The sequence below is a fragment of the Cygnus atratus genome, chromosome 19 (genome assembly GCF_013377495.2).
Source record: "Cygnus atratus isolate AKBS03 ecotype Queensland, Australia chromosome 19, CAtr_DNAZoo_HiC_assembly, whole genome shotgun sequence".
Lineage (NCBI taxonomy): Eukaryota > Metazoa > Chordata > Aves > Anseriformes > Anatidae > Cygnus > Cygnus atratus.
Window position 1 is genome coordinate 10,669,265 of NC_066380.1, and position 26,616 is coordinate 10,695,880.

A 26,616-nucleotide genomic window follows, 5' to 3' on the forward strand; every position below is an offset into this window, starting at 1 on the left:
GCTGGCCTGCAGCTGGGGTGGCTGTGACTTTGGGTTCATGTTTGTGTGCACACGGATGTGTTGGTGCTGAGGGGTAACCCAGTGGAGTCCTGGTCCAGCAAGAACGTAGCTCTTGATTGTGCATAAACGTGACGGGGCATCTCATTTTGCATTAGGAAAAATGAAGTCAGTGCTGTTATTTCATGAAACCCCAAGAGGCTTTGACAGCAGTGATGAATGTCCCTGCAGCTCCAGGCTTCAGCTGTTCCCATTAGATTTTGTGCCATCCTCCAGCCTGCGAGAGCAGGAGCCGCGCCAGCGACGTGCAGTAGCTCTGCGAGAGCTCTCTTCTGATTTTCTGTGTGCTTCTGCTTCCTCTCTTGGGCCAGGAAATGGATGTAAAGGGAAGTCACACATGGGCTCTGGGAGAAAATCCAGGCTGATGAAGACTGTGCAGACAATGAAGAGCTATGGGAACTACCAGAACTGTACCATAGTGAGGCCACACATCCCGCACTCCAGCTACGGCACGTACGTGACGCTGGCTCCCAAAGTGCTGGTATTCCCCGTCTTCGTGCAGGTGAGTGTGGCTGGAAGTACATTGGAAGTACATACCAATGCGTGGATCCCCTGTCAGCCTCAGCTCTCTTCCCCAGGGCTGGCTATGCTCAGCACGGTGCCAGGTACTTTCTCTAAGGGAGCTGTGTCCTGCCCAAGCTGGACTTTGCCTTTTCAGCTTTCAAGTCAGGCCCTTGGGTGCTTGCTTGAAACAGGAAAAGGTATACCAGTGTTCAGGCTTCGGCAACCAGCTTGGTGCAACTGAAGATCAATGTGGGTTCTTCGTGCTGTTATTAGTGTGTGGATAAGGTTTTTGTAGTCCAGTTGGTGGCCAGCACTAAAATAATTGGCAAGGATCCAGAGCAGTAGTGTCTTGGCAGAGATGTTCTCACTCCCCAGTTCCACAAACGACTTTAATAAAATCACACCCTAAATGTGGTGGTGGTAGCTGTAACTACTTCCGTGCCTTCCATTTTTGCCCTTCATATGGCCAAAACCCCAGAATGTCTATATATTTGGGGACATTACTGATGGATACAGCATCTCTGAGGCTGTGGGAGGCCATCAATCCTCCTGTTAGCAGTGATACTATCGTGTCAGCTCAGGCCGTCTGCTTTGGGCTCAAACCCATGATCTCTGTTGTCTGTGACTCTGGCCTGAGACGGGGAACTCCGCAGGGGCAGACGGGCTGGTGTTGGGGGCTGGCCTCGTGCTCACCTCTGTCCTCCCCAGCAGCACCTGGGTGGCCGCTGACATTAACACCAGCCACGGCTGTGCGCTCCATTTGGTGTTGGGTAGGAACACAGTTAACACTCCTGGCTATTTACTCATCTGGCCAAAATTTGTCTTAGGTTGAGTCTGGGCCGTTTCTGCCACTTCAGGAAGTGGTTTTTACGCTTTGCACGGTCTTGTCCTGCACGGCCCCTGTGCAGGGTTCCCTCGCCCCCGCCTGCTGGCCGTGCTGCTCCGGAGGATCCTCCGAGGGCTGCGCTGGGCTGCCCGGGCTGGGCAGCAGCCGGGACAGCTCAACCTCTCCTGCTCTGCTCCGGTGTGAAACCGAGACGAGCTGGAGGCGCTGACCTGCGAGCTGGACGTGGCATGGGAAGGCCAGCCTTCTTAAAGGCGCTTAAACTTACGTGAGAGGCATCCATAAAATCGTGTAGCAAACGTCTGAGGGAGGTGGGAACCTAACGTGCTGCTGCTGTGGTTGTGCTTCCTGCTGAAGAGCACCCATAACCCAGCCTGCGTGGTGCAGAGCTGTTAAAGTACAAAGCAGCGAGCAGCTGATTATTGTCTTTTTATAGATGAGCCTGACGTAGGTGTTAGGTGTAAGGTTTTCTTTTCTGTCGTGGCGCTGGACTGCAGGCTCTCTGTCCTTTTGAGGGCAGCGTGGGGCGGCTCTCCCTGAATGAGTTACAGCTTGAAGTGAAGACAAAGTGGGTTTGGTGGGTGGAAAGTTTTTCTGGCAAACCACACTTCCAGTGGAAGGTTTGACTGTTTCTTTCTTTTTCTTTCTTTTTTTTTTTTTTTTTTTTTTCATTTTCCTTTCAAATGTAGCCCTTAGATCTTTGCAACCCAGCCCGGACTCTGCTTCTGTCAGAGGAGCTGCTTCTTCATGAGAGCAGAAGCAGGACTATACAGGTAAGACACTTTCCACTCTGTCTGAGCTTTCTAAACTCGCTTTTCTGCGCTCATGTAGTAGATTGAGAAGGGAAATGGTCTACTGTGCAGTACTTCTATGACTATGATATTTGGCAAAACTTGTAGTCAGTTTACCATGGGATAAACTAAACGTTGATATGTCCTTTTTGGTAGAAATCAGCTCTTTCTTGTGTGCAGGGCAAATTCATGCCAGTCTCAGACTCAGGAAGAGGGAGTTTAAGAATATTTTGTGCCGGTTTAGAGATCTAGCCATAGAACACATCACAGGGCTTCTTAGAAATTTAGTTCATGAAGCAGGTCTCGTGTCCTTTCCAAAATCCTCTCCTTTGTGTTATTTCAGTTTCTTTTCTGCAACATTATTAGAAAGCTATTAAAAATCTGGGGAAACAACTAAGTTTTGGTTGCATGCTGAACCCATGTATTTGACAGCTCTCAACATCCAAACTGGCAGAATTTTGAAATGTTGAGTACATTTTCTGTTGGCCTTGCTCGCTTCTAGCTGTAAAATCTGCAAACTGTGCAACGTGGGACAGAGAAGGTGTCTCAGTGAACAGTGCAGCTGGGACAACCCACTCGTGCACTGCTCACTAGTGCTGAAGGAAACTACAGTTTCTTTTGGGGCCTTTTCAGGATACACTGTACAGAATATTTTGAATTTAGTTGGACTGAACAATGTGTCATCTTCACAGAACCACAGAGGAACTTTTACTTATCTTAGTTTCTGTGTAACACTTTTGGGTGGCAGAATCCCAGAAATGATTTGTACAAAACCATTCAAGATTGCATTGAGTGACTTCTCTCACTGTTCCTCTGGTTTTCAACATGTAATTCATCTCTTATTTTGACTTGATTCTTTTTTTATTTTTTTTTCCTGCCAAGCTCTGTGAAAAATTGTATCACCCATTAGGGAACTTGTCACTCATTTGTAAATAAAACTCTTCCCCTGTCTGTCCTGCTGTTCTTTGCTGTTCAGGGTCTTCTGGGCACCTGCCTGAATGAAAAGTCAGATAAACGCAAGGCTGTGCAACACAGCTGTGCTGAGATGGCTTGGAAATGTGGTGGCTAGCTTGAAGTCGGGATGCTTCCCCTGGATGGTTTGGAGTTACTTGCCTTCAGGTCAGACTCAGAGGTCTGAAAAAGCAGCCAAATGTAAAATAATTATGAGTAACTCACATCATTTTTTTAGCTGGGGTGAAGCATGTGTGCATGAGGATGTCCATATTTAGATGATGGAGAGTCTCAGGACAAGCATGTTTGAAGGAGGTGTGCTGCTTGGTCACCAAATGGCCACCTTAGCCATTTTGCAGACCTGTCTGCAGACAGGATTAGGAGGAGGTTGTCTCAGGGAAATGACTCTGTTTGCTTATGATGCCCTAAGGATGAGCGTGAGGCTGGAAGAGGATTTCCCAATTGGAGCTGCTGCCAGGAAAGGGCAGGATGCTGTACACTGGCCAGGAACGTGAGACAGCCTTTGAGAATGATGGTGCCTTGAGGCTGTAGTATCTGTGAACGCCTGGCAGAGGGGCAAGGCAAGAAGCTGTGACTAAGCGCAGAATAAAAAAACAGAAGCACTGAAAGGGAACAAGCATGTGGCAGCATCTGCTTTGGAAGGCAGGAGTCTTTCCCTCAGCATGAACTGGGGTGTGATGCTGAGCCTGGTACTGTCAGGAGCCAGCAGCTGTAGGTAGGACCCTGGGACATCAGCCACATCCCTGGGAATGTCTGCAGTACGTCACTTACAGCGTCACAGCAGGGCTTTGCAGAGCTTCAAGGAATCGGTGTGTACTTTTCTGGAAGGCCAGAGACCTCCCTTCTCTGGTGGAGCAAGGCAAGGGTGTCTGCTTTAGTCCTGACAGGCTGTGAGGGAAACTTCTGAGGCCAGCAGGACCTAAAGTAGCCTGGCCACAACAGAGATTCCCTGGTTCAGAAGGGCTCCGACTTCTCTCTTCACTTGAGCTCACTCCCATTCCAGGCTTCTCTGCTGCCTCAACAGAGGCAGTCTTGTTTCTGACGGGTCCTTTCTACCTTGCTTCCCATTTTTCCATTGCTTCTCCCCTGCAGCCTCTCTCAAACTGGACCACTGCTCCTGTGGTTTGCAGGACTGCTTGTTATTCTGCTTTGCTTGAGTGGCTTGAGGGAAGAGAGCCCAGGTGAAGGGGCTGGAAATGGAGATTACGTCTCATTTTTATTCTTTAAACCAGAATCTTTTCCCCTTGGCAGTTTCCATGCCTGGCAATGCATCCTTGTCACTGAGCAAGCTCTCTCCCATTTCCTAAAGGAGTCAACCTATCTCTCTGGAGGCTTGCCAGAATCTGTCCTTTCCCTGACCTTACCTCTGGGGCAATCCTTATTCAGGCCTTAATCACATCCTGTCTAGACTTTGTTGCAATTCCCGCTTTTACAGTCTTCTGAAATCCCTCCAGCCTGCGGAGTGCCAGAGGAACCTGCGTGATGCGGGCGACTGTGCTCAAGGTGTCAAATGTGGGTTTTGTCCTTCTTGGTGCCTTTCTAACATACCTGGAGGCAATTTCCCGATGCCCTGTGGTACTTTCACACCACAGACCACACTCAACCCCTTCTCAGCTCTCTGCCATCCTGGCAGGGTCTGCAGGTCAGGACGGTCCTCCCTTGAACCCCGAAAGCCCCAGCTCTGCCAGGAGTCTGGTGAACAGAGACCAGCACACCCAGGCTTTAGGCCCTTCTCTGCAAGGCAAGGGCCTTTTGTTGTTTTTCCTAGGTGTTGAATGCAAATTCTTGGCCCTCCTGGCCATTGATGGAGTTGCCAGTTCCTTGTTTCATTGGGTGGCTGGGTTTGGCCAACACAATGGATTGACTAAAACCCTACTCCCTGGCACAGATGTTTCAAGATCCTATTTTCAGTCTTTTTTTAGACAGCTTCATTTGGCTGACAATATCAGAAGCTTGTGTTCACCTCCTCCCTCCACCACATTAGTCCTACACACTCCATTCCTTCTTCTCCACTGCCTCTTTATGTCCTCATCTTCATCATTTCTGAATTGGGTGACGCCATTTCCCCATCTGCTCAGCCACTGCTTATACTTGTGTTTGAGCATAGGCGCACAACCCTTGAAGCCTTCAGTGCTTGCTCTCCCCAAATGCTCACAGTAGAAAAGGGTTTGATTCCAGTAAGCCAAGGTGAGGCTCAAGATTGACGGGTGAAATCATCGCCATGGATCTGCTTTGAGCAAGTGTGGTGTTGTGTCTTCATCAAAGTCTAGCTGAGCGTATAAACTCCTTGCTGAGTATATAGCCCCCTTGCCGATAATCTTGACAGAAAAAATGTGTGAGGTTGTAAAAGGGTAAATGCATTGTGGGCTGAAAGGCTTGGGATGTCTTGATAGGAGAACATCTATTTAGTACGGGCCCATTCAGAAGTCAAAATCCAGGATCATGGTTAGAGGGCTAGGGCTGTAGCATGGCAAGCAGCGACTCAAAGGCTTTAGCATATACTGAACCTGATAAAGTTTCCCTGACCTGGGAAGTTCCTGCCCATCTCCAAAGCACCGTGCCCAGTGTGTGTGCACCTACCCTGCCCACAAACTTAGACCACTTCTGTACTTAGACTGGGGCTCAGCTGACTGATGCTGATGTACTAAGCTGTGGAAACTTGATTATTTTTGTTTGTGTGCTCCCGTTCCTGTGGTCTCTGTGAAAACCAAGTGAATTACTGGCTGTGCAGAGCTGTAGCCCAGAAAGCTGTGACTTTGAAGCATGTGATCGGGGAGCAGCAAATAGAAGTGAGTGGGTGTTAGCAGCCTGTATGCGGGGAGCAGCATTATTCGTGGTCTGGTGAGTCCACCAGTCATGTCTGCTTCCTAGAGTATATGAGATTTGCATGGGTCCCCCAGACAGCCCTGAGGATAACTCCAGATCTGGAAAATTTGAGGAAGGTTAAGAAAGCTTCATTCATTTAGGCCATCCCAGTGACTGGGGACACGTGAGCCTTGCAGATACAACCCTCATGCTGTTCTAACTGGACTTTGAGGTTGCACGCATTTCTTTTGGAGAAGAATCCAGTACTAGTAAAGGGATACAAAATATGTGTGGATCAGTCCTAGGGAAAGATGTGTGATCGAGATACCTGGGCTTGCTCTAGCCAACTGCAGACAGCAATCTCTGGCCAGTGATGCAGGCGATCACCACTGTGTGATCAGCATCTGAGAGCTCTGTCATGGAAGATCTCTTCTTCGCTTTGCCTCTGCTTCACTTCGCTTCCTCAGCTCCCTCTGCTTTGCTGGGCATGGCTGTGAAACTGCTGCTGGAGAGGGGGAGCTGTGTCAGCAGGCAGGGTTGGCACTGACGCATCCTGCCGGGGCTGTGCTGATGCACCGCTGCAGTTACCGGCTGCAGACCCCTCCCTGCCCTACCCCAAACAGCAGCGGCCGTGCGTAGGTATGCAGAAGAGGACAGGCTTAGGAGGAAAGTTCTTAAGCCTGACTGCGAAGGTGCTTTGGCTGCAAGGTTTAATTCCTGACCACCTTTTTGTTACGTTTTTTTACCGTGTTTTGCTTGACGAGGCACGGCCATCGCTTCCCCCTTCCTGCAGCAGGGCTCTGCAACGCTGGTCCCCTGTTCCCCTCCTGGAGAAGCACATAACCCAGCACTTCCCACCTCCCCTCCTGGCTTTCATTTTCTCATGTTTTCTTTTATGAAACTCTTTAAATGTACCTCTTCCTTCTGTAACAATGTTTTGCTAGTTAAGTTCTGTAGTTAGTCAAATCTATCCGCAGAAGGGTCTTTGCTGCTTGCTGTGGAGCAAGCACACACTGATGCACAGTTTCTGAGACATCAGTGTCAGCCTCTCCAAACGTTTTTTCCTGTAAAATCTACTCACTCCCACTGAAATGTCGGTGTGATGACTGCCATGTGGCCATGCTCCACTCTAGTAATAACACAGGTGTGCCTGTCTCCGCCTTCAGAGGAGTCCTTTCATCATCCCATTCATTTTCTTTTTCATTTTAGAGTGTGAAGTTAGTTCTGGAAAACAGACAAAGATACTCAAACTCTCTGAGGAGCAGCTCTGGTGGATTCTGTGCCATGCCTGGATGAGTGCAGGCGCTGTGTTTTATTTTTTGTTTGCTCTTTGGGTTTTGTGAGCCCTGTGGTGCATCGTGGCAGGTACCAGACCTGTCTGCAAGGGGCTGTTAGGGGCACGCTGCACCTCGGCGGCAGTGTGGGGGCAGCCCTGGGTGCATCCCTGGCCGGATGGCTCCAGCCCTTGCCTCTTCTCCCACCTCCTGGCTGCTGCCCAAGGGTCGCCAGGGCTCCAGGCACCGTGCTCAGCCCTGCAGTGGGGTCTCGCTCCTACCTCCACCAGCGGGGCCAGCTGGAGCCCTGCCTTGCAGCACTGGGGTGCTGTTGGTGGGCTTCAGCTGCGTGCCTGCGAGGGGCACCCTTGCATTGTGCCCCCCCCAACTTCTGTAAACCTCCCTGCTGTGCGGAGCTGCTTTGATATCAAATGTCTTCCTGGAAGCAGCATCTAATAGAGATGCTCTTACTTAACCAGCAGTAACCATGCTTTTGTCTCCTCTGCATCCTGAATTCAATCAGTCCCATCTTCCCATAAAAGCACAATGGTACCCGCGAAGACTTTGCATGTGTTTATGTTGCCATGATTCCCCATTTAAATCCGTTTGGTTTCAAAGTAGTATTTTTTCCCTGCTAGTTCTTCTGTCCCCTTTTCTTTCCCTTTAAAATTCCTTGTGTGTTAGGTGTGCGTATTCTTTCCTCCATTTCTACTCTTATTGCTTGCTGGTCATGCTTTTACTTCCTTGGCTTTGCTGAGCTCCTCTTCTCAGAATGCCTGAACATCTCATTGAGACCGAGGGTCCTGGGGTGGCACTGAGGCATGTCCCAGAAAGGGTACTGCGTGGAGCAAGAGAGGCATGGGAGAAAGTTTATAGTGTGGTTTGTACTTTGTTGTTCCTTGTATTAGCAATAATAATGTCAGAAGTAATGAAGAGGGGAAATGTGGGCACTAGGCCAACGCTGTGTTGAGAGCAAGGGGAAGGGATTTTCCAAATAATACAGAGAGAAACAGACACTCCCTGGTTTAATTGTCCATTAAAGCTATGCTGGTAGCTTTCTGCTTATTAAGAATCCCACAAAAACGAATTTGCACAGCAAGGAGAAATTGTGTGGGAAGGGCCTGATTTTGGTTGCAAAGTCAGATGCGCTGTCCTGACACGCGACTCAGCGCCGTGTGATAAATTGCTGCCCAGCTCGTCCCCCTCCTGACATGTGCCCGTCAGCCGCCGGGCACGGAGACAAACTGTACCGGGAATGCGTCCCCATAAACAGTGACTCAGACCCTGTCCTGGGCAAAGTCACCTTTCAGAGGGTGACTTGGTGGTGGCAGTGGTGCCAGCCCCCGGGATGCTGGGTTGTTTTCTGCTTTTGCAAATGAGTTGCTAAAAGGCCACAAAACCCTCCTTGCTGCTGCTCGGTGTTGCAAAGTGCTCTCCTTTTGTGCTGGGAGGCATTTGGGAGCATCCTGAGGAGTGGCTAAAAGCAGCTCTGTGCTCATGTGCTGTGTCCTGAGACCAGAGCAGAGCATGGTTCGGCATTATGCAGAGGGTCCAGCATCAGTGTGCCCCCTGGCATGTTGCAGCCCCTTCCTGGCATCTTCTAAGCTTTGTCGCGTGCCCCCACCTTCTGCCGAAGAGCTGGACAGGCTCAAACCTCAGCTCCTGGCACAGCGATTGCACCAGGCCACTCACCCCAACCAGGTTTCTGGGTCAAGGATCTCCAGTACGGTGGAGGAGCTGATTCTTCCATTTAAAAAAACACAATAATCTGTACTGATTGAACGAGCAACCTCAGGCAAGAGCCAGAAGCAGAACAAAATCTGCCTTTTGAGTTGTGAGCACATACTACTGCTCTGGAGTAGCTCCCAGGAGCAGCCACTTGAGTGGCTGCTCAAGCACAGAGCTGGGCAGACGTGCAGTTCAGTGTTTGCTTTCTACCTGTCAGTGGTGTTTAAAAGGTATCAAGTTTGCTCCCTGCAACCGTTCTTGTGGGTTCTGCTTTTGTTAAAAAAAAAAAGTTGTTTTTTTTTTTTTTTTCCCTCAAAGGGAACAAAAGAGGGCATGCAAAGAGTGAAAACAGGGAGAGGCTCCTCCGTGAGTGTGTTCAGGGAGACCACATTTGCTTTTAGGCTGCAAATTCTGCAGCGTGCTGGGATTAGTTGGTAACTCATTCTCTCCTCCTGCTCCCCTGATTTATAACTTATGTAAATGGGAAGTGACACGAGAGAGCAGAGAGGGTGTGTTTGTGCGGCGCTGCACTGTCGGGCAGGTTTATCCCTTCTGTCACAGGACTCCGCAAGCCTCGGTAGGTGGCTGCCAAGCTGGGGGAGCCTTGTCTGACGCTTGCTTGCAGCACCCTGAGGGGTGTAGCAGCAACCAGACCCTTAAGGCGGGGGTGTCTGGGCTGCCTCTCATGGCTGGTGCGTCTCCTCGGGGTGGAGGACCTTTCCAAGACACTGAGTGCCAAGAGATGAGTTCCTGATACCTTCTTTACTGCTCTTGTGCCATCCAGGTGACTCTCTTCGTGTACTCGGACCTGCTGCTCTTCACCAAGGAGGACGAGCCCGGGCGCTGCAACGTGCTGAGGAACCCTCTCTACCTGCAGAGCGTGAAGCTTCAGGAGGGTGAGTGTCTGTGGCAGCAGCTGGAGGTGTTTGGGTCATTTTCTGGGCTGCTAGCTGTAAAGCCACCTGGCCAGCAACAGGATAGCACCCCCCTGTCCCATTGCTTCCAGTACGCAGCAGTGCTGGCCAGCTCATGCTGCCAGATCGTCCTTTGTTGGGGTGCAGGTACAGCAGCACCCTTCCCAGCCCTGCATTAACCCAGTCCCCGGGAGCTCCATGCCCTGGGGACACTTGGGTGGCACAGCTTCGGAGCCCTGCCTGAGCAATTTGGGACTGGTGCTCCCTGGGGTCTTGCTCTGTTGGGCTGCTCCCCTCACCGCTGTTACCCTGCCTACAGTGGGGGCTTGCTGAGAAAGGAAGCGAAGTTTTGAGGTTTTCCCCCACGGTGCCTCGAGAGAGCTCAGAAGTTGTCTCCAGGAGAGGCTGGCTGAGCCCTACTGACCTTTGCTTCGCTACTTCTCCCTTCGGCCGCCCACGGTTTCCCTCTGCTAGCATCGCTCCCCCCGCACACCCCGTCAGGGAGGAAAGAGCAAACCCTGGCTTTGGTGGGAGGCTGTGGGCTGTGCCCTTGCTCGCTTCACCTTGGTTGGGCTTTCACATCCTGTTGAGGGTTCACGGAGGGCTTTTAGGGCAGGCGCTTGTCTTGAACTGAGTTATCTTGCGATGAAATTTTGAGGCTGTGTGGCTATGGTGGCCATAGCTACTCGGGGTCAAAAGAGGAACGAGCAAATTGCTCTACCACATCCTATTTCCTACAGTGGAGCCACTTCTTGGCCACAGGCCCAGTCCCACCTTGTTCCTTCTTTGGTGTGGTCGCTCTTTGGCCACGGGCTTGTCTTGTGCATGGCCGCCTGCCTCCGGCCGCGCAGGGCTCTGGCAGCCCCAGGCAGCGGGTGTTGCCGGACGGGGCTTGTGGAAAACTGGGGTTAGGTGTGAGGAACAGCTTTCCTGTGATGAGGGTGGTCAAATGCCCAGAGAGGCTGTGGGACCTCCATCCTTGGAGGTGTTCGGGACTCGAATGGACACAGCACTGAGCACCCTGACCTGGGTGCTTTGGGCAGGGGTGCGGAACGGAGATGGCCGGAGGCTGCTTCCAGCCCAGACTTACTCTGTAGTTGTGTGAGCTGACATCTCTGTGTGGTTCCGTGGCTCTGAACAAGAGGAATTAATCCAGAGCGTGGCTGCTCCTCCAAAAGAAATAATTTTCAGGATGACTTTTTTCACTTCCCGTGATTTTCTCCAGCCACACAGGGAGCTCTGGCGTTGAGCTGCAGCTCTCCACCTGTCCCGCGATGCGTGAGCCTTGGTGCTGGGGATCTGCAATGGCACTGCGGGCTGCCCATCTCTTATTTCCCATTTCCAACAACTTTTCTGCTCCCAGATTCATTCACTAACCTGTTTAGTGGGGGCAGAAACGGTGAGGAGGAAGAGGGACACGGAGGGCACAAGCTGGTTAGAAAAGCTATTGAGCTTCTCTGGGATTTGTTGAGTTTGTTGTTAGCAGCGTTTGTTTCTAAGAAAAGGACAAAAGAAATTGTTCCTTGCTGAAGCACTTGTCGGTCAGCGTCTGCTTCATTGCACGTGCGGTTCCTGGCTGCTCTCAAAGGCTGCTGAACAGCCCTGCTCTTGTTCTCCTCCTTGAAGAAATCACCTTCGTGCTGCTTGTCCCGGCGGCGCAGCGGCGGCTCCGTGCACCAAGGTCTGTTTGCAGCTCGGCACAGGAATGTGGCTCCTAACCTCAGGCACAGCAGTTGGATTTCATGAGCAGTTTTCTGCCACTTATTTCCTTGTTACCATAATAACTTGGCTAGATCACATCTGGTGCAGCTTAGGGAGCCTCTCCAAAGGGGATGTTTGTCTCCGCCGCGCTGGACCGCCCCCCGTACGCCCGGAATCCAGCGCAGTCGGTTTTCAGGCAGCTCGCCCTCCTGGTTTGGGTAGGGCTGCTTCAAAGGTGGGTGGAACAAGCGAAAAGATGCCTGTCCCTTTTGGCAGAGATTTTCTGTTGGTCTCCTAAATAACTGAATGGCACATTAATAGGAACAGGCGTATTGCTGAGTATAACAATTGAGACATCTCCGGTACACTGAAGACCATTGTGATGTTTCCTGTTTCTGCTGCTCGCTGCACTGTGCGAAAGCAAATCAGTATAATCTGCTTTACAATGCTCTGTCTTCCTGCTTTAGAAGCCGAACATGGCTGATGAGCACCACGCCGGCCAATGTTTCCAGTGCGACAGGGCTGGCTTCCTCACTAGATACTGTGGGAATTTCCATGCTACCACTGCTGCCTTGCTGGGATCCTGCCCCCCCGGGGGTGTGTGCTTGGCTTGGGGACAGAAGAGCGATCCCATTTAGCAACCCGAGTGAGGACCCCCACCTGTGAGCCCCATCCCTAGGCCGGATCCCGTTGCTGTCCCCAACATCCCAATGCACTCTGTCTTGCAGCCAATAGCTTCATGATATCCAGAGGCCCAGACTCTGAGTTTTGAGGTTTTTGGCATGCCCTATGGGCTCACACCCAACCACACCTCCCTGGGGACACATGCCACAGAGGGTGACACACTTGTCCACCTTCAAGTGCTTGGTTTGGATGTGCACAGCAGGCTTTCTCTCTCGCCACACACCCAGGGCCCCCCAGCACCCTGTGAGCTTCTCTTAGGGCACTGGATGCAGCCCTGCCCTCGCTTGGCAGATACGATGGCTGGGGAGCAGGTTGCCCTTGTTGTGGCCATTGTCACTGTCCCCTGTGCCACGCAGAGGCTGTGGAAAGGAGCAGGACCATTTTTTTCTCCATTTTCTCCCATCTTCTTGACCCAATACCTGGTGTGTACCACCTGAATACCACGAGCGGCGCGTGTTTTCCTTGGGTTGCACAGGGGAGGTGGGCAGAGGCAGGGTGGCACTGGAGGCTGCTGCTGTGCCGGGAGCTGCGTAAATGCCTGCCCCACATCAGCACGGGCACACGGGGCTTAGCCGGGGATGGGGACGTGTCCCCGAAAACCTCGCACGCTCCTCTTGCCTGCGCTGACCCTGTGCAGCAGCCCAGCCCCGGGGCAGGGATGGGTCGAGTTACCCTGAAAGACAAGCCAGTCCCTGTCACAACGCGTCATGAAGAAACGGAAATATCTTAAAGTGAGTTGTTGTTTTTTTTTTTCCTCCTGCTTATTTCCTTTTAGAATTTCAGGGTATTTGGCTGAAGGTGTTCACACTGTTCGGCTGTCGAAAAAAGGCACAGACAGCGTCGGGTGGGGACGGAGCCCTGCGCGGGGCTGCGGCTGCCCCCTTGTCCTTCGTGGCCTTGGTGGGCTGCAGGGCAGGGGATGAGCAGCACGAGCTGGGCAGCTCCCGCCTGGCCCTGCGGAGACTGGAGAATCCCCAGGGAAAGAATCCCAGCAAACCTGGTTTGTGTTGAAATCTGCGCTCGGGTCTGTCCTTCCTGGCACTGCCGTTGCTCTCCTGCCTCCTGTCATGCCTGGCTGGGGATCGGCATCAGCTGGAGCCCAGCTGTGGGGCTGGGCAGCGTGAGGAGTCTGTTAGTTCCTAGTTTTTCCCAGCTGAAGGCAATTCTTCACGGAAGAATGGGATTGTGGCAGCTCCTGAGTCTAGGCTGGCTCCCTGCTCTGCGTGTCCGATAGGTGCTGTGCTGCCTGGCCACGTGGATTATGAGGCAGTGAGCCTCAGGGATGGGGACAGGACCTGCTGGCTGCGGAGGTCACTAGCACTGAGATACACAGAAGGGAATTCAGAACGGAACTTAATTCTGATGGTTTCGGGCTTTGTTGGATTCACTTCTTACTGTGGAAAGCCAGAAGGAATAAATAGGGGCTCAAAGAGCGGGGTCTTACTCCAGGCTGTTGCACTCCAGCATCACCTTTCCCTGCCAAGGGTGCACATCTCTGGGGGTGGCCTCTTCCTCGGGTCAGACAGAGTTAAAGCTCCTGAGGACAAGTGGCTGGGCCATTGCTTCTCCTGCAAGCTGCTTTGCAAGATGGGCTGGAGAGCTCAGGAGCTGCTCTCTGCTTGCTGCCTGGATGGTTCCCCTTTGGGCCTCTTCCCTCTGCGGTGAATTTGGTCATGGCTGATGCTGTGCAGAGCCCAGCTGAGAAGATGGGACTTCTGGTGCTGTTGACCACCATGGGAAACAGAAGCAGCAGAAAGGGTTGATGTGTGCCAGCAGGAGGCTCGGATCCTGTGTCCAAACCCTCCCTCCGTGGGGAAAAACTCCGGCTGAGGGGCTCCCATCGAAGGCCGTGGCTTAGCAAGGAAAACGCTCCCTGATGGTCCTGCTGGGCTTTGTGGAAGAGGGTGCTGGGAGAGCTTGGGCAGAGCCGTGGAGAGCAGTGGATGGGTTTTGCATAATACAGAGGTGGGCAGGTGCTCCGTCACCACTGCCCTCCTGGAGGTGAGGATGCAGCGGGGCGGCGCCGGAGCCTCTTGGCCAGGCTGGAGCAGGGGGAGACCCCCACAGAAACACCCAGGAGCTCCTCATACAGGAGGCACCGGTACCGTTGGGGCTGGGCTCCAGCAGTGTGTTATGGCACAGTGTCCCTTTAGTGACTTTCCAGCCTGTTTGCTGCAATGTGCTCTAAAAGCAAAGCTGGCAGCGGAGGCAAGCCTGCCGTCCCCCAAAAGGCAGCTGGAAGAGACATCCAGCAAACGGCTCCAGGCTGTTGCGCTTGTTCACAGGCTTCTTGTTGCCTGCAGAGGGACTCAAGTGACATCTGAGCCCTTCAGTGGGTCGAAGCCCTTATCTTTACCTCTGGGCTGCTGCCTGTGCAGGCAGGAGAATCGCTGCCCTCTGGGAGCGGGGTGTTTCCACCGCTGTGCGGAGCCTGTTCCCGTCGTGGGCACAGCACGGGCTGTTGAAACGAAGCAGAGCCTGCGCTGATGCTGCTTTGGAAAGGATCTGCAGCCGTGCCCAGACTGCGGAGCTGATCTCATGGCAGAGATAACGTTGTTAAAAGGGTTATGAAAGCTGCTGCCCAGCAGTGCCACACGCTAGCGAGGACAAAGCCTTGGCAGGGCATGCTGGTGGGAAGCGCGGTGACACAGCGGCTCTGGGAGGTGGGTGTCCTGCTTCAGAGCTGAGGGGACCCAGTCACGCGGTGGCTTCATATCCTCCTCCTGTGAGGCTGATGCGTGCCTGGAGCTGGCTTCCCCTGGGCTGGGCAGACCTGTGTCCCACCAGTGGGGATCAAAGACCAGGGAAACCCTCAGCAAAGCCTTTGTACTGGGGACAGGGAAGGCTGGGCCTGCAGGAGCCAGCCTGGTGGAGCAGCCAGAGCATGACACATTCGTCCCCAGGGACAGCTGGCGGCGAGGCGGGGAGGAGACCGGGCTGCTCTGTGATTTAGCACGACACGGGTTGCAGCATTGGCCATTGCATCGCCTCCAGCACCTTCTCCCTTCCCAAAGCTGTGGAAGGGGAGGTCCCTTGGACATGTCTCCTGAGTGGCACCGTGCTGGCAGGACCTTGGGGAGCTGCCCTCAGCCTGGTGGAGCAGGGTGGGCTCTTGCCACTGCCCCATCTCAGTCGCTTCCCTGTGCTCTGGGGTTTGGCTCCAACTCCTTGGAGAAGCACCGACCCCAGCTCCTGGCTCTGATGGAGGCTGGGACAGGCAGCACTAGGCAGAGCTGCCCTTTCTGAGGGCTCTTGCGGGGGGAGAAGCTGTGAATGAGCAAGGACATAAGAAGTGGAGCTGCTCTGGTGAGTCCTCCTGGGAGCAAAGCATTTGTGGAAATGTGGAGAGACCCGACCCTGGTGCCCAGGACAGGCACCCAAAATGAATCGAGCTGCACGTGCCATGGCAGACCGGGCAGGAGAGTGAACACGTGGCCTCTGAATGAATCAACCCTTTTCCCAAAAGGACAAGCCCAAAGGAGAATCTGTGATAGCGCAGTGAGTTGATGCAAAAAACCATGCAGGCGCAGCCTGCCCGGTGCATGGCCCCGCAGATGCAGCATACATCACTCCCAGATCACAGCCTGGTACTGTAGGATGACAACAATAAATATTCATTAAACGCTGTCTCTTAGCCAATTCCTCTGTCAGTGTCCCTGCTTGCAGAAATGCAGATGTAGCTTAATTTTGATCCTGTTTTCTCTTCTTTACAGGTTTGGAAGATCGGAAATTCTGCATCCTTTACCTTGCAGAGGTGAGTGTTGCTGGTTTCCAAATTAACTTTCCAGTGGGAGCTGAACATGTACTAACAACTCTGCTTCTGTCTGCTGGGGCAAGAAGCACAGGACGGGTTGTATTTAACTTCCTTTTTAATTTGTTTGCCAGAGGTCTGGAAAGGAAACATAATGGCTGTAGCCAGAATATATTAGTAAGAAGCTGCTAAAAGGAATCTGAGAGCCGGGAGAGGCTGGGCAGCACCGAGACAGGCTTTCTTTCCCCGCCCTGTGCACTGCAGGTGGACCTTCCTCACTGCATCTCACCTTTGATTTCTCCTGGGGTTCTTTCACCCGGGGATTCCTTGTCAGCTGTTTTCACTTTATTTTTCAGGGATCTTGCTTTTCTTGTTTTCAAGCACCCAGGTTTGAAGCCCTCTAATAAAATAAGGAAGCTCAGTATAAGACAGACACAATCATAGCTCTAAAAATGCGCGTGGCTGGTGCACGGCTAAATGCTCTAAACAGATTTGAAATCGCTCAGATGTTGGCACGGTTACTTTTGTGTCATGAAGCAGCCAAGGAGACTGCAAAATTGGTTCACAGTGACTGGTCCTGCCTAATCACTAAATGCTGCAGCTGTTATTTTTTTTTCCTTTCAACTGACTTAAGCGTGTTCCTGGTTTCAAGGCCTTGTGTTTTCAGCGTGGAAGTTTGGGTCTGGGAAAGATCCCCAGGGCGCTGAGGAGAAAGGCAAACATTGCTCAGCAGCACCACGAAATAATAAGCTATTGTGAAAGTTGGATGAAAATGTCCAGGATGGAAGTTGTTCACCTTGAGCGGCTGGGACTTGGGCCAAAGCCTGACTTGCTGCACAACCGTGGGCTGACGAGCTCTCTCTCAGGTCCCCCTCTTGTTCCTTCCCCGTCTTTATTTCTTCTCGGGGTGGTCGGGTAGGACCTGCCTCCTCAGGGCCTTGCTCGGCACGGGTGATGTCTCTGTGCCCAGCTGCCCCCATGCTGTGACTCAAACGCTGCGGCGGCTGCCTGCCGGTGCCGTCCCGGCTGGGCGATGGGGTGCTCCTGCCTTCTCTTGTGTGCTTGGAAAAATGCCTGCGGATCTTGGAGTTTAATTCAGAGCTCCAGGCTCCTAAGCAGGAGTAACTGAACAAGAGATGGCTGCGTTTCATGTGGCCCTGTGAGGCTCATCTTTGAGATGTAGCAAGGGCTTAGCTTTCACCTTCTGCTGGGCTTGGTGGTCCTGGCTCTCAGGGCTCTGCTGAGCCCATTGCACTTGGAGCATTGCAGTTGCATGGAAAATGTGAAGCATTCGCCTTCCTCCAGGCATGCTCCCCTGTAGATCTGATCAGATGCTCCTGTACATCCGGACAGGCCACGCTTATGGGTCTCTGCAAAACCCTTCTTGTTCCTCCTGTCTGCCCATGGTATTTCAGAGCAGGCAGCCTTGTGCCTGTAGCCAGCAGTGGGTGCTTGCACCCTGCACTGTGCCAGTCCCGGCTTTTGGGTGTCTTCAGGGCAGCCCCTAGCTTGAAGGTGGCATCCTGCTGAGCAAGAGATGCCCTGTGCCACCCAAAGGCCTCCTCCTGGACCCCTGGGGTTGCTTTGGGTCCCAGTGGTCTCACCAAGGTGGGGAGATTGGGTTTGATATGCCCCGGCCTGTGGGGTACGTGGGGGGGATCCCCCAGCCCCATGGCCTTGGTTGGGTATTTCCTGCAATGACAGGAGAAAAAGGCTTTTCTTGTGGCTCAGTGAACCGTCCTCAGCGGAAGGGGACCTCAGGTGGATGGAGATGGGCTCTTGCTAAGTGACGGGATGCTGTCCTGGGCACCAGCCTGGGGGTGTTCAAGCATCTTCCTGCAGGAGAGCTAGGAATAATGTCACAATCAGGTCACCCCTCTTTTTTCCCCCACATTCGCTTCCCAGCAGTGAAGCTTTAGTTGCAGGGACCTGGGGTTGTCATCAGGAGGCTTTAAGACTTGGTAGCCCCTGGGAGGGAGGGAACGGTCCTTTTTAAAGGCATTCCTGTGGGCTGGCTGTGCATGGAGGCATTGCATGGGCTTGGACGCTTTGCTGGGCTGGTGGGGGCATTGGTTTGTGCTGTTGAGGGTATTTCTGTGGAGGGGTGTGTTTGAGACATGGCCTGCTGTTAAATAAAAGCAGTGACCAGGGCCCACCGTAGCACTCCTGTGTTGCAGTGGCACAAGGGGGCTGTGCTGGGGGTCTCCAGGCCAGGCCAGCCCCATTGCCTGACGGATGTGGGGTCTGCTGGGTGCCAGGCTCCTGTGTGTGACCTCCTGTTGTGCTGGTGCAAAGCTCAGCATCCTTGTCTGGGCAATGAGATGGTTTCCATCTGCAAGGATGGTTGCCTGCAGAGAGTGGCTGGCTCTGCACTCGGGGCAGTGGGAGGCTCACGAGGGTGTTCCCGGTGTGGTGGTGGCCCTGGCACACTCCCAGCACCCTCAGGGTCCCAGCACTGTGGTGCAGCAGTGCTCTGAGCCTGCGTCCTGCTGGCAGATGCTTCTGTCCTGCTGCCCAACCCTGCGACAACCCCTGGCAGCTAGAAAGCTCTGAGGAAGGGTGCAGAAGGAAAGGACACTCGTGTGGATGTGGTTCTTCTGTCCTGTGTCACCCATGAGGGGTATTTCTCCCTCCTGACCTGCTCCCGGCCTGCCCTTTGCAGCCAGTGCCCCATCCCTGGGCTGGTCAGCAGGGCCTTGTCCTGCTGGGAGCTGTCCGTGGGCTCTGCTCTGCGGGGCCCTGGCTGGGGCATTAGGGTTGGTCCCAGCTCCTCCGTCACCGAGTCCTGGTCAGACAGGTCCCTGCACTGCCGTGACAGGGCCTGAGAGTGGGTGGAAGCACTTGTACTGCTGTTTCTTACCCACAAATCACCCGCAACGAGCTGTAATGTACTTAGTGCCGCTGTGAGTTGAAAGGGAGCCCACGGGGCCGGGCCAACTTAACATTTGCCACAGGAATATTGCTTTGCTGAGGCCTTGAGCAGCCTGCGCGCCTCCTGCTCCTTTCTCACCCAGAGGGGTGATGATGTGGTTGATGTTTTGCCCCAAAAGGTGGCATTTGCGCGTTTGGATCCAGTGTGATCAGAAATGAAAGTATGTTTCAAAATGTCTAGGGGTTGCCTAATTAACTTTCAACAAGAAAGAAAACTCCAGCCTTCAGGGAAACTGGTGTGTCATGGAAAAGCTGCTGTTAGTCATCCTGCCTGACCACGTATAAATAAGACACTCACAGAGTTTAAATCCTGTGCATTATAGGCATTTGCAGGCAGATGGTAAACGTGATCTTTACAGCCGGTGTAGGTTACAGCAGGAGCGGTGTTTATTTTACAGGCTCTTCAGGGTGTGAATTGTGATGTTTGGAGGTCCTTGTGCAAACGGCCCCGATCCCGGTGGAGCATATGGCCTCCTGGGTGGGAAATGCTGAATGTAGGTTGGTGCTGGAAAGGGTGCAGGACCAGAGGAGGGTCCTGCACTGAGCTGTCCGCTCTTGGCTCCTTGTGGTGGTTGTGGGGTAGCTGTGGTGGTCCCAGCAAGGCAGGATTTGGGTAGTGAGGACAGTACCTTTTGGTCAGGTAGATCTGGAAGCTTGTGTAACTTCTCTAATTGCCAGCTGTTGTATGAATGTGCTACCAACACATACAAACCCAGTTCCGTGTCAGTATTTTAAATCCAAATGAAACAGTATAAAGTCAGTTGTGCAGCCCCTGCTGGCAAAAGCTTTGGGCTGAGTCAGTGTGGGCCCCACTTCTCCACCCCACAGGACTCTGCGTGTGGGTGACTGGCCCCATTGACCCCTTCCTGCAGGGCACAAACAGCCCCTGTGATGACACGTGTAAAACCTGTCAGAGAAAGCACCTACTGTGCGGTGGGAATGGATCGCCTCCCGGGGAGCTGGTCCAGAGACGTGAGCGTGGTCCAGGACCATATTCACACCCTTTCCCGCTCCGGAAATATCCCACTGATAGGAAACCGCAGATCAGTGTTTTATTGCATTGTTAGAAATTTTTGATTCAAACCCAACATGTTCAGACCAAACTGACTTAAAATCAAATAGCTCGTTAAGTTTTTCATTGTAGTAGCGCTAGCAAAATCGATCTTTTTCTCTGGAAGTTTTCATCTACAGACACTGGTGTTTCTCTGGGGAAATTGCTCTGACAGAAAATCTTTCCAGTAGCAGCTCCTTGGCCTGCTGCACTGAGCACGCTTACAGACCCGAGCACATTAATGCTGTGGATCTGTGCTTGATCTCGTTCTGCGTCAGAGATCTGCATCGTCCGCACGGGAGATCCTCTAGGCAAGACTCAGAGAACCGACACCGTCCCCCCAGTCCTGGGTCTCTGCGGCCACATCCCTGCTCCTGTGTGGTCCCGTGGGTGCTGCTCCTGTTCGCATCCCCCGGCGGGGATGGAGCTGTGTCCCAACTGCTGGCAAGGGCACCCCTTGAACAAATGCTCCTTAACCTGAGCCACTGCTGCAGTGAGGGCCGATACTGTGCCTTGTGCAACGTGCACACCTCCATGGCCTTCCTGGAGATATTCCAGCTTGCTCCATAGGATAATTAATTTTCCCCATGGTGTCCTCTGCTCCTCCCAGGAACAGGGCTTTGCTAAATTTAATTCACATTAGGCCCCAGTCTCCATGCAGGGAATCTGAACCTAGAAAAGCAGTTTACTTGTGGTACAGAGGCCTTAAAGGCTCAGGGACACACTGCAACGTGGTAGGTACTGGAGCAGATACCCTCAGAGGCACTTGGTTTGCCATGACGCAACACGGCCTGGAAACCTAGAAAGACAGGAAATTGCTGTGGTACCTAATAAATAGTTAAAAACCCTGGTCTCAAACCTCAACAGCATCATTTGTGAGCATTGCTCTCTCTGGGAGAGCTCGGGAAGCCTGGCTCTTACTTTATTGCATCCAGAATAGTTGTTGACATGGTAGAAAAGAGCAAATCATGCCTGATAACATGTGCGTATGACTCAAAATTTGGGGAAGTAGGAGGTGATAAAGAGGGTAGTTAAGTGACAGAGCAGTGGGGGTTAGTTGTTAAGGTGGGTCAAAGCTAATGCTGCTTTCACAAATCAGGAGGGTGAGAGGACTGTATACACAGGTCTGCAGGGGTAAGAAGTGACTGAAGAAGGTTTGTTGGGGAAAGAAAAGGTAATCAGCAGCCACAAGCTCCTGCAGTGTAAAGATGGAATCAGTAATGATAAAAGTTTGGGATTCAGTTTGGGATTTTCCCCATTCCTCTCTTCTCTGACCCAAAAGAAACGGCCAGAAGAATTGCATTTTGGGATGAATTTGTTTCCACTCCAAACAGGATGTTTTTGGCAGTCAAAGCCAAGGAACTCATTTCCCTTTTCCTTTTTCCTGGCATTTTAGAAGACCTGGTACCCTGGGTTGGGCTCTGCAGTGTGATTGCCCCTCCTGGTTCCTCTGCTCCCTGTCAAGGCTTGAGCAGCCTCCATGATGTCTTGGTCCCTCCTTCTGAAGTGCTCCATTTCTACTTTTGGTGTTTAATACAAGAAAACACCCACAAATGGCTCCAACTCAATGCCAAAAAGACCAGCTTAAAGAGATGAGCTCAGAAAACCTCAAGGCTGTGCCCTGCTCTGACCCAAAGGCAGCCGGAGGGCCCGGTGTGTGAGCCCCCAGCACAACTCCCTGCGGGAGGGCTTTAACTGCAGCTGCTGGACAAAAAATAGCAGTGATTTAGGAGTCCCTCAGCTAAACACGAAATCCTGAGCTTTGTGCTGTGATGGCCTCCTGATGCTGGAGCAACGTGGGGTGGAGGTAGCTGGGGTTCTGGTGCCTGGAAAAAGAAAGTCAGGCGTCTGCTGGCACCGGGTGCTGCGTGCAGGATGGGAGAAGGTGGGAGATTAGCGGTTATCTGTGGGGTGGATTATGTGCTCAGTTCAAGTTGTATCTCATTCCCTCAAATTTGTAATAGGGAAAGAGATGTTTGTCAGATTTGTGGGAAGTGTTATTTGTCAGATGAGCTCGTGGCTGGGGCTTGTTGTGCTGCAGTGAGGTGGAAGATCCCCTGGGATTTTGAAGTTCATCTCTCCCAGGGGCTGCAATGGAGCAAACACCTCAGCCAAGGCTAGAAATGTTGGAATCGGTCACACTTAAGGGCTTCAGTAACAAAAATCCAGGCACACTCCTTGCTGCCTGCTCCTGTCAGTTTTATTACATTAATTTGAATCACATTTAGAGAAGATGTGGTGTGCTCCTCTGCCTCCCCCCTCTGCTCCCAGTCCTGTTTGGCAAAAAGGATGATTCCCTCCCCTACCCACCGAGCTGGTCCTGCTTAGGAGATGTTGCCAGATGAAAAATCCCTTCCTGCTCTTTGACGTTTCCTTTGATTCCTGCATATCTTGCAAGTGGTGGCTCATTTCTGGGCTGCCGGAGCCGCACACCAAGCGGGGCTGTGGCGTGCATCACCTTGAGTCACCCAGCTCACGTGAAAGCTGGATGCTCGATCTGCACAGGCTGAATCTCTGCCGTCTCACGCCTGCAGCAACAGCTTAACTCTTTCCTGAACGGAAATTTCCATTTTCCTCCACCCAAAGGATGGCAGGTCTCAGTCGCTGGATTTCTCTGTGCACAGTGCTGAGAAGTCCAAACTGCAGGCACGGGGATCTAACACCAGAGCAAGGCTGCCAACGTCTTGTAAAGTGCTTCTTAAGGGTGTCATGATGTGAACCCATGCACAGATTACCCCAAACACTGATGCATTCCTAAAATACAGCCCTGCGCTGCATCCCCAGGATGTGCCCCCACATTTCAGTGCAACTGGAGTGCTTGCAGTTGTATTAGAGGGTCTCTCCTTCAAATAATGTTCGTTTGCTTCAAGCCAGCACTCTCCTGGCATTTACTCTGGGCCAGAGCACGCAAAGCCATGGCTCTGGAGCTGGTGGCCAGGCTGCTCCTCTGTGCAGACAGAGTCCTGGGCTCTGTCTCTTCTGCCAGTGCGTGTTCACCCAGGTTAGATGATATGAAGTGACACCAGTGGCGGAAGCCCTGGGTTGGCATAATCCATAGCCAGGTGTTACGACAGCTCCCAGTTCAGGGCAGAGCAGGGAGGGCTCGCGTTCCTCTCGGAGAAACAGAGAAGCAGGGGAACTTTGCTTCCTTGGTTCTGTGAATCTTTCTGCTGTTCAACATGAACCTGAGTTTTGAGAAGACCACAAAATGTACTGTTTGGAGAAGTTCTTAATTTTTTTTATCCTGGTGCTAATTCTGTGGTCTAATTCCTAGAAATTGGCAAAAAGAGCAGCTGATATGATGTGGTTAAAGTCTCGGAGAGATTTAAAAAAGGCTCAGGCACCAGCCTCCCTTCCTGCCTGAGAAGGAAGTGTGCTTGCAGAGCAGGAAGGTGCTGGACCTGATCTCTGTTTGCCCAAGCAGTGTTTGCATGGGGAGCTCAGTATTTAGCTAATCTTGGGGCTGGGGATTCCCGTGAAGGCTGTCACCTTCACCATGAACCACTTAAGGGCAGCCTGCTGCTCTGCAAAAACAAATTGAGCCCTGTCTTCGTTGGCTGTTCTGAAAATGGGTGAAAAAAAGGTTCTTTGTGTTATCTTATCCTCCTGGAGGCTTAGCATCTTCCAGGCTCTGCCCCTATGCGGTGTCCCTGCGGCATCGTTCCTCCCCACGTGCTCGGCAGCAGGATCACTGTGCCAGAGACCGGCCTGGGGGGAGCTGGGGTCACGGGTGGCTCTGCACGGGTGGCTCTGCAGCATGCAGTGGCAGTGCTGCCTTAATGCTGGCACCGCTCACTGTCCATGGGTGGCTGTAGGACAACGAAAACCCATTTCCAAGGAGCCAGCCCTTGGTGTTGCAAGCAAGGATGGGATGCTTCTGTTCTTTACCTTCAGTTATAGAGCCTCCCTGGCCAAAAAATAAGCCGCACAGCCACAAGCTGCTCTTCTCTGCAGAGATGGCTGTGCTCCGTGAACGGCTGCTCCATGCACGTCTTCTGCTCAAGCACCCGTGAGCTCCTTTGGTTATCCTGGCTTTCAACAGGACCCGTGCTCTTATCACCAGTGTTTGATTTTTGGGCACCACCAGTGTGCCCAGCAGTCCAAAAACCACAGGAAGAGAATGGCCCCCATGGCCCCCCCAGCACAGGAGCAGACTGAACTTTCTCATCAGACCTAGCTCTGCGGGTCATGAAGTAACCAGCCAGCAGTTGCCCATGTTTTGTGCACAGGATATTCCCAGGGCTTGCTGTTTCGCTGGTGGAGGGTTTGCTCTGCGATTTGAAAGCTATTGTAGTCTGGAGCCCATTTCCGAGGTACTTCCCCTCTGGGATCTCTGCTGGCTTTGGCCATGGACCAAGGCTCAGAACGATCAAGGCCAGGGGCCGGGCAGATCTGAGCTGGGCTGTGAGCCGTGGCCCCGCAGCACCTTGCCATGAACCTTGCAGGGGCTTTATGGAGCTGGGGAGGGGAGCCGAGCACATCCCCTGATCTGCTGGGGAAAACAGGGACCTGGCTGCCCTGGGATTGCATCTGCTGGTGTGAGGGGTGGTGGCAATGAATGGACTCAGCCCCTGGGCCGGGCTGGTTGCTGAGCTCAAGGCTTTGAAGGTGTTAGGCTGAGGCTGGCTCGTTATTATTGCAGCTTTGCTTTGCAGCGATGTGTAGAGCTGTGCGTGTGCACACGATGCTGTTGTGCTGGGTCCTGCACCGAGGGACGTGTCTGCAGCACAGGGGCTTGGCGTGTAGGGTCTGGGGGCCCCTCCAGCGACATGGTGCTGCTCTCCAGGAGGCCCTCGGCTGATCTGTGGGCTGTGGAGCCAGTGTCCGCCGGGGCACCTGGGAGCTCTGCCTGCCCTGACCCCAGTCCTGTCGTCTCCCTGCAGTGGGGCTGGGGCTCAGCCTGGGGACACCCGCAGCAGGGAGCTTTTCCCATGTAGCAAACGGGAATCGTCCTTTGGGCAATCCCTGGCCGAAAAAGGGCACATCCGGGGCTTGTGTTGGCCAGTCTGGGTCCTCCTCCACCTACACGTGTTTTACTTCTGCTGTCCCATGGGGCCTTGCCCTGGTGCGGGGTCTGGCGCTGCCCCAGAGCCGCGGGCTCACCGGAGGCTCCTGTGTGGCACCTGCAATAACATGTTTTTCGAAACACTGGGGTGAGCGCAGTCAGAAAGCAACTGGCAGCCACTTCAGTCGCTCACTTTATCTGGTCACAAACGCCCCCTTCACGCCATCTGCATCCTCCTTTCCCAGCACTGTGAGATTAAACCCTGTTTTCTCTTTGTAAATATTGGCAGGCGAAGCGGCAGCCTCCCTGAATGAAAACAATAGCGGGGAGGCCGGTTCCCAGAGCGGCTCCCAAGCGCGGCGGCTCGTGCTGCAGCCCTGCTTCCCTGCTCCGGGCTGTGCTGAGCTGCTCAGTTTGGTCCCTAGTCTGGGGCTGGCCTCTGGGGACATGTGCCATTAGGTAGAGCTCCGTCCCACGTAGCAGTCAGTCTGTTCTCCGTCTGGCTGGATCCCAAAGCACTTTGCAAGCCGGAGCCTGTGCTTTAGCAGCTGGGAGTGCTCAGCCCTGAGGTTTGGGCTGCGTCCTTCCCCAACGCAGGTGCACGTTATCTGGGGGGAGCAGTTTGATGAGAGGTGGTGAAACATGGTTCTTCTCTTTGAAAATGTGTTGGAGAGGTTTAAGATCACTGTAAAGGTGCTGAGACCTCACTGCTGTAGAGTAGAAATGATAGCAAAATGTGTACAGATTGGGCAAATGCAATTTTGGCCATTCACATCCCACCTCAGCCCTGCCCACGGTGCCCCAGGGGTCAATCAGCCTGTGCTCCCGGGTTGGATAAAACTGTAATACAGCTTGGAAAAAAAAAAGGGGGAGCACTTGGCTTCCCCATCTGACTTCTTGGACCGGACTAAAGGGTGATCTCCTCTCCTGGCCTTAATACCACTGGGCTGGGGCCGGGCAGTCTCGCCGGCTTGCTGAGGCTGAGTGGGAGGCAGAGGGGCACTCTGCTCTCGGCGGCCGGTGGCGGCTGAGCATCGCTTTATGCCAAATTCAATCAGAGAGATGGGGACTGTAATCAAATCAGCGAGGGGCTGCACAGCGGGGGTAGGTGAGCTGTGCATCCATCATGAGCAAGGGGAGATGAGACGCCCTTGGAATCGCTTTAAACCTTGCGCCCGGGGAATTGCAAAAGCTTGGTAGGGAGCGGAGCGTACATTAGTTACAGCATCATTGTGGCGCTGGGCTCTTTGCAGCTGTGCTGATATTTTTTAGGCTCCATTGAGTCCTTGCCATTGTTTGCTTCTGCCCCAGGAGCAGGGTGGGTAAGTGCCAGCCTGGATTTCCAGCATGGCAGATGGGCACCCATCCCCTCCTCTGAAAGCAGAACCAATTAAGTGCCTTTTGAAGGACCAGTGGGTGTCACAGGGGTACGGCCTGGTGATCTGCCGGCACAGGACTGGGAGGAACCAAGACATCAGGTGTGGGAAAGAGCACTGTGCTGCGCCAGCGGGTGCACAGAGCATCAGAGCAGTTGGGATACGGGGCAAGGGGAGACACAGCACCTTGTGTCTCTGAATCACAAACCTCTGTTTGATTTTGATGGT

The 26,616-nt window shown here is 53.1% G+C and overlaps 1 protein-coding gene across 3 annotated transcripts in view; it reads left to right on the top strand.

The window, feature by feature from the left end:
• RGS3 (regulator of G protein signaling 3) overlaps nt 1-26,616 on the top strand; it is a 73,880-nt gene that overhangs the window by 22,238 nt on the left and 25,026 nt on the right. For 2 of the 3 annotated variants that reach the window (XM_050714613.1, XM_035564691.2), the window contains 4 exons: nt 369-559; nt 2,095-2,178; nt 9,760-9,871; nt 15,988-16,028. In XM_050714613.1, coding sequence (XP_050570570.1) covers nt 369-559; nt 2,095-2,178; nt 9,760-9,871; nt 15,988-16,028 — 428 coding nt within the window. Of the gene's footprint in view, nt 1-368; nt 560-2,094; nt 2,179-9,759; nt 9,878-15,987; nt 16,029-26,616 lie in introns of all 3 variants that reach the window. The other variant, XM_035564692.2, reaches the window with a different exon arrangement.